This window comes from Tachysurus vachellii, chromosome 23, assembly GCF_030014155.1.
Source record: "Tachysurus vachellii isolate PV-2020 chromosome 23, HZAU_Pvac_v1, whole genome shotgun sequence".
NCBI classification, from domain to species: domain Eukaryota; kingdom Metazoa; phylum Chordata; class Actinopteri; order Siluriformes; family Bagridae; genus Tachysurus; species Tachysurus vachellii.
This window is the reverse complement of record NC_083482.1, coordinates 15890405-15900404: the sequence shown is the minus strand read 5'-3', so window position 1 is coordinate 15900404 and position 10000 is coordinate 15890405. Positions and strand designations below refer to the sequence as shown.

Below are 10000 nucleotides of genomic sequence, written 5' to 3'. Positions count from 1 at the left end.
TGCAACACGGGCTAACAAACATCCTCTACTAATGTCTCCAACCCCAAAAATTACATTAAGGTCCTCCAGAGAAAGCTTTACCTACTATACCGTGGCTCCACACCATTAATTGTCTTTTCATTATTATATAATTCTGATTCTGGTCATTTGAGGTTAAAATACACAAAGATATTTAATAATTAATGAATAAAGAACCTTATTATGAATACTGGCTATTATACTCTAATTATGACAACTTATATGTATATGTATATATATGTATATATACATGTGCACTCACCGGCCACTTTATTAGGTACACCTTACTAGTACCGGTGTGGTCTTCTGCTGCTGTAGCCCATCCGCCTCAAGGTTCGATGTGTTGTGTGTTCAGAGATGCTCTTCTACATACCTCGGTTGTAACGAGTGGTTATTTGAGTTACTGTTGCCTTTCTATCAGCTCGAACCAGTCTGGCCATTCTCCTCTGACCTCTGGCATCAACAAGGCATTTGTGCCCACAGAACTGCCCTCACTGGATATTTTCTCTTTTTCTGACCATTCTCTGTAAACCCTAGAGATGGTTGTGCGTGAACATCCCAGTAGATCAGCAGTTTCTGAAATACTCAGACCAGCCCGTCTGGCATCAACAACCATGCCACGTTCAGAGTCACTTAAATCACCTTTCTTCTCCATTCTAACGCTCGGTTTGAACTGCAGCAGATCGTCTTGACCATGTCTACATGCCTAAATGCATTGAGTTGCTGCCATGTGATTGGCTGATTAGAAATTTGCGTTAACGAGCAGTTGGACAGGTGTACCTAATAAAGTGGCCGGTGAGTGTGTGTGTGTGTGAGTGTATATATACATATATATATATATATACATATATATATATATATATATATATATATATATATATATATATATATATATATATATAATATTCAATATATATATATATATATTTTTTATTATTCATTTTTATATTCATATATATATATATGTATATAATTATACTTATATTTTCTTTTCCCCACAGCCTGAAAATATACTTTGTGTCAGCAGCACCAGCAACCAAATCAAGATCATCGATTTTGGCCTTGCTAGAAAGTAAGTGAATGGTGTTTTTGTTTCTGGCAGATGTTAGTCAGTTTTCTGTATCAAAGAGGCGCCTTTGATTGCGTCTATAAAGTTATTTGTGATGGTGTGAAGAGAGAGAAAGCTACTCGGTTGTCTCGTAATTATACTTCTCTGCACTTCTCTCTCATGCACTGCCTCTGATTCACAAGGCTAGAGCTCCTTTATCATCCGGCCCCCACGTTTGATTTAGCAAACCATCACCGCAATCATGCCTCCACCTACATACTTCTTCACAACAAAGATTGACACGGAGATATCATGTGAAAGATTCACAGGCAACAATTACATTCTGAGATGCATGTTGTGTTTTTCTGCAGTTCTGAGTCACTGGTTTGAACTGCTTTGCGTAACACAATCGAGTCTTATGAATGCTCTGAATGTCAAAAACGCTGTGTTTCTCTTCTTTAGTGTTTGAACATGTGTTATGTGTTAACTAATATACTGAGTTTTCTAGAAGATAAATAATTTCAGAGTGTGTTGACTGTGGACTGTCTGATGTGTGTACTCTCTAATTTATTATTAAATTATTATTAAATATTCATAAATTCTGGTGTCTCATGTCCCAGTAAGATCCTAGTAAATAGGCGTGTCATGTGTGTATATGAAATACAATATACAGGTGTTTTATGTCTATTTATGGAAACCAATATGTAGCCGTCATGCCCATATATGGAACGCAGCAATAAGGAGTGTCACGCCCATATATGGAACGCAGTAATAAGGAGTGTGACACCCATATATGGAACACAGTAATAAGGCGTGTCACGCCCATATATGGAACGCAGTAATAAGGAGTGTGACGCCCATATATGGAACGCAGTAATAAGGAGTGTGACACCCATATATGGAACACAGTAATAAGGAGTGTCACGCCCATATATGGAACGCAGTAATAAGGCGTGTCACGCCCATATATGGAACGCAGTAATAAGGAGTGTCACGCCCATATATGGAACGCAGTAATAAGGAGTGCCACGCCCATATATGGAACACAATAATTAGAAGTGTCACACCCATATATGGAACACAGTAATAAGGAGTGCCACGCCCATATATGGAACACAGTAATAAGGAGTGTCACGCCCATATATGGAACGCAGTAATAAGGAGTACCACGCCCATATATGGAACACAATAATTAGAAGTGTCACGCCCATATATGGAACACAGTAATAAGGAGTGTCACGCCCATATATGGAACACAGTAATAAGGAGTACCACGCCCATATATGGAACACAATAATTAGAAGTGTCACGCCCATATATGGAACACAGTAATAAGGCGTGTCACGCCCATATATGGAACGCAGTAATAAGGAGTACCACGCCCATATATGGAACACAATAATTAGAAGTGTCACACCCATATATGGAACACAGTAATAAGGAGTGTCACTCCCATATATGGAACACAGTAATAATGAGTGTCACGCCCATATATGGAACACAATAATTAGAAGTGTCACACCCATATATGGAACACAGTAATAAGGAGTGTCACTCCCATATATGGAACACAGTAATAAGGAGTGTCACGCCCATATATGGAACGCAGTAATAAGGAGTGCCACGCCCATATATGGAACACAATAATTAGAAGTGTCACACCCATATATGGAACACAGTAATGAGTGTCACGCCCATATATGGAACACAATAATTAGAAGTGTCACGCCCATATATGGAACACAGTAATAAGGAGTGTCATGCCCATATATGGAACTCAATAATTAGAAGTGTCATGCCCATATATGGAACAAAGTAATAAGGAGTGTTACGCCCATATACGGAACACAATAATTAGAAGTGTCACGCCCATATATGGAACACAATAATTAGAAGTGTCACGCCCATATATGGAACACAATAATTAGAAGTGTCACGCCCATATATGGAACAAAGTAATAAGGAGTGTCACGCCCATATATGGAACACAATAATTAGAAGTATCACGCCCATATATGGAACACAATAATTAGAAGTATCACGCCCATATATGGAACACAATAATTAGAAGTATCACGCCCATATATGGAACACAATAATTAGAAGTATCACGCCCATATATGGAACACAATAATTAGAAGTATCACGCCCATATATGGAACACAATAATTAGAAGTGTCACGCCCATATATGGAACACAATAATTAGAAGTGTCACGCCCATATATGGAACACAATAATTAGAAGTGTCACGCCCATATATGGAACACAATAATTAGAAGTGCCACGCCCATATATGGAACACAATAATTAGAAGTGTCACGCCCATATATGGAACACAATGATTAGAAGTGCCACGCCCATATATGGAACACAATAATTAGAAGTATCACGCCCATATATGGAACACAATGATTAGAAGTGTCACGCTCATATATGGAACACAATAATTAGAAGTATCACGCCCATATATGGAACACAATAATTAGAAGTGTCACGCCCATATATGGAACACAATAATTAGAAGTGTCACGCCCATATATGGAACACAATAATTAGAAGTGCCATTCCCTTATAGAAAACATTTAATTTCTATATATGGAAACCAGTTTTATCCATGTTTGAAACTTTATAATTGGTGTGTCACGTACATGTATGGAACCCAATAAGTAGACACGCCAAGTCCATATAGCTTTAATTTAGCATGACTGGTCATGCCTTTAAGACAATGATGAACATATGGATGTGTCTTTGGCTCCATATATGGAAATGAGAGCAGCTTTCATCTGACCTGATAGCCCAATGTTATTTTACACTGGTTTAAATAGACACACTGTGGGGATTAAATACATAGCATCTGTAATGAAGACAGAACTATTCAGATACTAACATTTGATGTTTCTTGTGATTTGCAGATATCGACCCAGAGAGAAGCTGAAGGTAAATTTTGGGACCCCTGAGTTTTTGGCACCTGAAGTGGTGAATTACGACTTCGTGTCGTTCCCTACGGACATGTGGAGCGTCGGCGTCATCACGTACATGCTGTAGGTTCAAATCCAGAGACAAATCCTCAACAATGTTTTCTGTGCCATAAAGCTAAGGCTGACATTTTTTTTAAAAATACGTTAGAAATACTTTTAAAATATTAATTTAATATTTCCAGCAGGCTTATTTCACTATCCTTTTTTAATTATAGGCACAATGAAAAAAAAAACTGAATACATTAAACCTTTTTGAGAATGGCTTTGCTTCTGGAAGGTGAATTTTACAATAGCAGAAAAAGCCTATTTGGCACTGAGCATCTGCCTGAACTGAATTTTATATTTCTTGTGCTCTTTCTGACTTTTAATGTCAGAGAGAGATCAAAAAAGAAATGCAAATGCCACGGGAATGAAAGCCAGACATCAGAGCCTGAGGCATGAGTGCATCCACTAATCCGCTAATGAAAGCCTCTGGGCTTGGGGAGATGGCTAAGAGGTCCTGAAAGCACAATATCTACTCAACCCCAATCACAGTCCAACAACAAAGCCCTTCTCACATGGGTCATGGCCCTATACTCACTTGAATATGCACAAAACACAGTGCTTACAACTCCTACAACTGGATTACCAAGACCAAAGATGGTGTACCAGAGCAGGAAAACATTGAATAATGAGGAACAATTGGCAAACCTTTTGACTCTTTTAAGTGGCTTGAACGCATAATGCAAAGTTTGCCATAAAAACCAAGGTATCTCAGTGGATTTAGAGCCTGACCTTTGCGACCTAAAAAATGTTTTCTTTATTTTGCGCTCAGCTATCCACCCACCTTTCATCTTGCATGACTGTTCTCTCAATTTCCCTAACCTTTTTTTCCATCATCCATCTCTCCACCTGTTTATCCATCCATACCTCCTCTAGTGCGTCCATCAATCTAACCGTCCACCAATCTGACAGCATTCATCCATCAATTCAACTTACTACTTATCCATTAATTCTGTCATTAAGCTTAAGCATTTATCCATTCATCCATCCATCCATCCATCCATCCATCCATCCATCCATCCTTCTTCTTCTTCTTTTGGCTTTTCCCTTCAGGGGTCGCCACAGTCAATCATCTCTCATCCATCCATCTATCCATCTTTTATCTTGCATGACTGTTCTCTCTATTTTTCTAGCCTGTTCTCCATCATCCATCCTTCCATCTGTTCATCCATTTATACTTCCTACACCCTCCAATTCGACATCATTCATCCTTTAATTTAACTTTTGACTCATCCATTCATTCTAAGCAGTTTTTCTTAAATTATAACCAACATTTCCTTAAAGTGAGCTGTAAGTGTTGTAGACTAGTTGTGGTTCATTTTATCATTTGCAATGAATTAACAATTTTAGTTTTCTTGACGGGGGTCACGGTGGCTTAGCGGTTAGCACGTTCGCCTCACACCTCCAGGGTTGGGGGTTCGATTCCAGCCTCCGCCTTGTGTGTGTGGAGTTTGCATGTTCTCCCCGTGCCTCGGGGGTTTCCTCCAGGTACTCCGGTTTCCTCCCCCGGTCCAAAGACATGCATGGTAGGTTGATTGGCATCTCTGGAAAATTGTCCGTAGTGTGTGATTGTGTGAGTGAATGAGAGTGTGTGTGTGTGCCCTGCGATGGGTTGGCACTCCGTCCAGGGTGTATCCTGCCTTGATGCCCGATGACACCTGAGATCTAACCCTAGGCACAGGCTCCCCGTGACCCGAGGTAGTTCGGATAAGCGGTAGAAAGTGAGTGAGTGAGTGAGTGAGTGAGAGTTTTCTTGACCTCATTTTAGTATCTTGTGACTTCTCATAGTAAGTTGTGTGCAGAATTCGGTGCAGGAACGTTATGTAAACAATATGCTGAAATGTGCTGCATCAAGTGCTATTTTATTAGCAGCTCTATAACGAGGGTGGAAGCCATTTTGGATAAACAGAAAGAATCATGTTTAATCAGCTGCGTAAATCGAGTCTGACTTTCCCAAAGTTAAGTTTCCCGCTCTGAATAACTCTGACCTTTATTCTTTAGTGTCTTCTTTAGTACGTTGCTGCTTCATGCTACAGTTTCTTTCACTCGTTTCTATGATTGAATCAAACGAATCAAAACTTCAAAGAATCAAATCACTAAAGTGAATCCTATTCTTTATTATAAACACTAAATTGTGTCATTCATGAATCAGGATTAGGAATTGCTGCGATTTTTCAGCCTCTAACTTGAATTAAATGTCAAAGCTCCATTATTAGCCCTGGACAACCTACAGTAATGTGTTAATTAGCACTAACACCGTGACACCTGCTCGAGAGGCTTTAGCAGAATGTATGTTATGACCTGGTTTTATGCAACTCTGTGCCTCAGTTTGATTATTCTGTTATCGCTCGACTATTTACAGGACCAATGGAGTCCTTTTAGGTGTGTTGTGTATTATTGATTTCTTTTATTTTATTTAATTTTTTTTTATGCATGCATCTAACTTTTAAGCGATGGCCTTATTTTGAAGCGTTATGTAAGGCTCACAGTAACACGTGTGAGGAAGATGACTGTTAACGACGAAGATGACACACCATTAACAAACACTTAGAGCACAGAGCGATCATCCAACGTGCCAAAACGATGTTGCTGCCTATTTCTTTATCCTTCAGCTATCCACAATGTAGAGGGATTCTTTTTCTTCTTCTTCTTCTTCTTCTTCTTCTTCTTCTTCTTCTTCTTCTTTTTCTTTTTCCTTCTTCTTCTTCTTCTTCTTTTTCTTCTTTCTTCTTTCTTCTTCTTCTTCTTCTTCTTCTTCTACTTTCTTCTTTCTTCTTCTTTCCACTTTTTCTTCTTCTTCTTCTTCTTCTTCTTCTTCTTCTTCTTCTTCTTCTTATTTCTTCTTCTTCTTCTTCTTCTTCTTCTTCTTTCCTCTTCTTCTTCTTCTTCTTCTTCTTCTTCTTCTTCTTCTTCTTCTTCTTTCCTCTTCTTCTTTCTTCTTCTTCTTCTTCTTCTTCTTCTTCTTCTTCTTCTTCTTCTTCTTCTTCTTCTTCTTCTTAGTATTATTATTATTAACTTTCCTCTTGCTCTCCCACTTAATTTCCTTTTGCTCTTCCATGACAAATCAACCACATGCTGGAAATATTAAGTACATTTAAAAAAAAAGTCAACAGAACAGAGTGCACAGTTTTGAAAGCACTTAAGCGTTAAATAAGTTCTTCATTAGCTAATAAATTGGAACAGATCGCCGGCGTGTTAGCAACACATTTATCACCAGGTTGACGAGGTGGTTTGTTCAGTTTTGCCAAATGGTTGTAAAAGAGGCTTTTTATTAATAATCTATCAGACAGTGTATTATATAACAGTCCTAATGTCTCCTTTGTGTGTGTGTGTGTGTGTGTGTTTTCAGTTTAAGTGGCTTGTCACCTTTCCTGGGTGACAACGACGCTGAGACGATGAACAACATCCTTCACGCCAACTGGGACTTTGACGCTGAGGCGTTTGAGAACGTGTCAGAAGAAGCGAAAGACTTCATCTCGAAATTACTCATCCCTGCAAAATGGTACCTATCCGTCCGTCCTTCAACCGGTTCTCATTATCACCAGCCCAGGCATCCATCCTTTCATCCATCCTTTCATCCATCCATCCATCCATCCATTTCTCTGTCTATTTGTTCATCCTTTCTCTAACCTTCAATCTTCCACCCATTCTTCCATCCATCCTTTATCTCACATGGATATTTCTCTTTATTTATCTAACCTGTCTATTTGTCATCCGTCTTTCCCTCGGTTTATCCGTCTATACATACAGTACGTGTGTCCAGCAATTTATTTACCCATCCACCAAAAGAAACTTTCATACAAACATTCAAACTTCTGCTCATCCATTAATTATTCCATCCATCCATCCATCCATCCAGGCAGAACATGAGGTATTTTTTTAAACTGCTTATGATTTATTAGAATTTTTTAATTAGGTATAATTATAAAAGGCATATTAAACACTTTATTACTGTAGTTATAATATTGAATTTAAAATGGCAGAAACATCAAGGGCTTTAATATTAAAGTAGCTTTTTAAGGAACGATCAATCCACTTAACTTCTCGCTTTAATATTTTTGGATTTTTAGAGTAACAGGATGTAAAGGCTGCTGCTCTTTCATCCCCACGTTTCCTCTCTTCGGAACTGAGCGTTTAACTCAGCAAAAACATCCGGATGCATTCATCAAAAGGCTGAAATTATCAGCATAGATGAGGCCGAGCTGTAAGGCGGAGGCTTTGTTGGTGCCACGAGAGCGTCACCGCTCATCTGGCGTGAGACAATAGACGACTGGCACAGCAGGGGCCAGCGAGGGCCTCCACTGCCTGCTAATGATCCTCTACAGCTCTGTGACAGGGTGCACTTAGTGACGCAACACACGCCTACATTTAACATTCTTCACATTCACACCCTCTCTCTCCGGTGACTAAAAACATACAAGCAGATGGGCGGCCCTTCAGCGCAACGTGCCTAAGAAAATGCGTTTCTGATTGTGCACAAGTGTTGCGTAATTGCTGTGTTTTGTCTGACAAAATGGCTTTTGTATAACAGACAGTTAAAAATTCCATTTCCACCGCCATCGTTGCGTAGAAGGCCACGTGAATCGCTGTTACCCGAGAAGAGATTCGGCTATTCGCCCGCCTGTATGACAGGTCAAAGGTCATGAAATAAGTAGGTATCAAGGAGTAATTATAGTGTACGGGTGATAAACTAGTCATCTGCATGGATGGAAAAAAAAAGAATAGGGTGTAGAGCTTTTAAAAAGTCTAAAGTGAATCATGTTCATGCAAACACACACACACACATGCACACACACACACACACATTTTTATTAGAATCCTTGTGAGGACCTGATGCTTACAAAAACGTCAATTTATAGATTTTTGTTGATGGGATAAATGGGTGGATGAGCAGATCAACGGATAGATGCACCAAATGATGTATAGCTGCTGAATGAACTGATAATTGGACAGATGGATGAACATTTGGTCCCCATCAAGATATGAAAACGTGAACACACACTCACAGTACACTCTGATCTGTTCAGTAGTGTGCTTTATAACAGATATATTTAAATGGATTTTTCACCCTCACACACACACGCACACGCACACACACACACACACACACACACACACACACACACACACACACACACACACACTCTCTCTCTCTCTCTCTCTCTCTCTGTCTCTCACCAGTGTGTTTCAGGTTAACAGGTCACGCATGCTTTTAGCTAATGACCGCTAATGGCTCATCATCCACAGTCAGCAGCTCGGGTGGATTCACAAGTACCACACGGCTAATTAAGCTGAGCTGTCAATCAAATGACAATTAACATTATTTAATTGTCACCAATGTATGAAAACCTACTGATGGCCTGGTGGTCTAATTAGTGCTGGTACATTGTTTAACACCCTCAATGTATGCTTTATATTTATAAAATATTATGTAGAAGTCACACACACACACACACACACACTCGGGAGTCTGCTGCTAAAGGAAATAAACACAGAAAGATTATTATTGCTGAATTACATCACACCCTTAAGGGTTTGATTTGTCCAATAATTCATTCAATAATAATTTTCTTGAATACTCGATCAGAAAGTCCTACTGGAAATGAAAATACACTTATTATATTTTTTTAGGTTAAATTAAGATTTAAAGGTGCGGTGCACGATGTTTGAAAGCCAATGTTGACATTTGAAATCACCAAAACAAACACGCCCCTAACCCAAATGGGTATCACCCCTGTTTTTATAGCTCCGCCCCACACATACATACGTAACCCAGGCAACTATTATGGCGGAACCTGCTGGGGCGGCTGGCTGAGGGGATATTTTTATCAATAAATGAACACAATGAGTAATACAATGGTAATACAAGTGTGTTTTTGTAGTACTGTGTGTTTTAGCGTGAAAGGTTTAGC

The 10000-nt window shown here is 39.2% G+C and overlaps 1 protein-coding gene across 3 annotated transcripts in view; it reads left to right on the top strand.

The window, feature by feature from the left end:
- The window catches only part of mylk3 (myosin light chain kinase 3), a 41786-nt gene that overhangs the window by 27401 nt on the left and 4385 nt on the right, over positions 1–10000 (top strand). For all 3 annotated transcript variants that reach the window (XM_060859776.1, XM_060859774.1, XM_060859773.1), the window contains exons 9-11: positions 1020–1090; positions 3981–4109; positions 7438–7590. In XM_060859776.1, coding sequence (XP_060715759.1) covers positions 1020–1090; positions 3981–4109; positions 7438–7590 — 353 coding nt within the window. The remainder of the gene's footprint in view (positions 1–1019; positions 1091–3980; positions 4110–7437; positions 7591–10000) is intronic.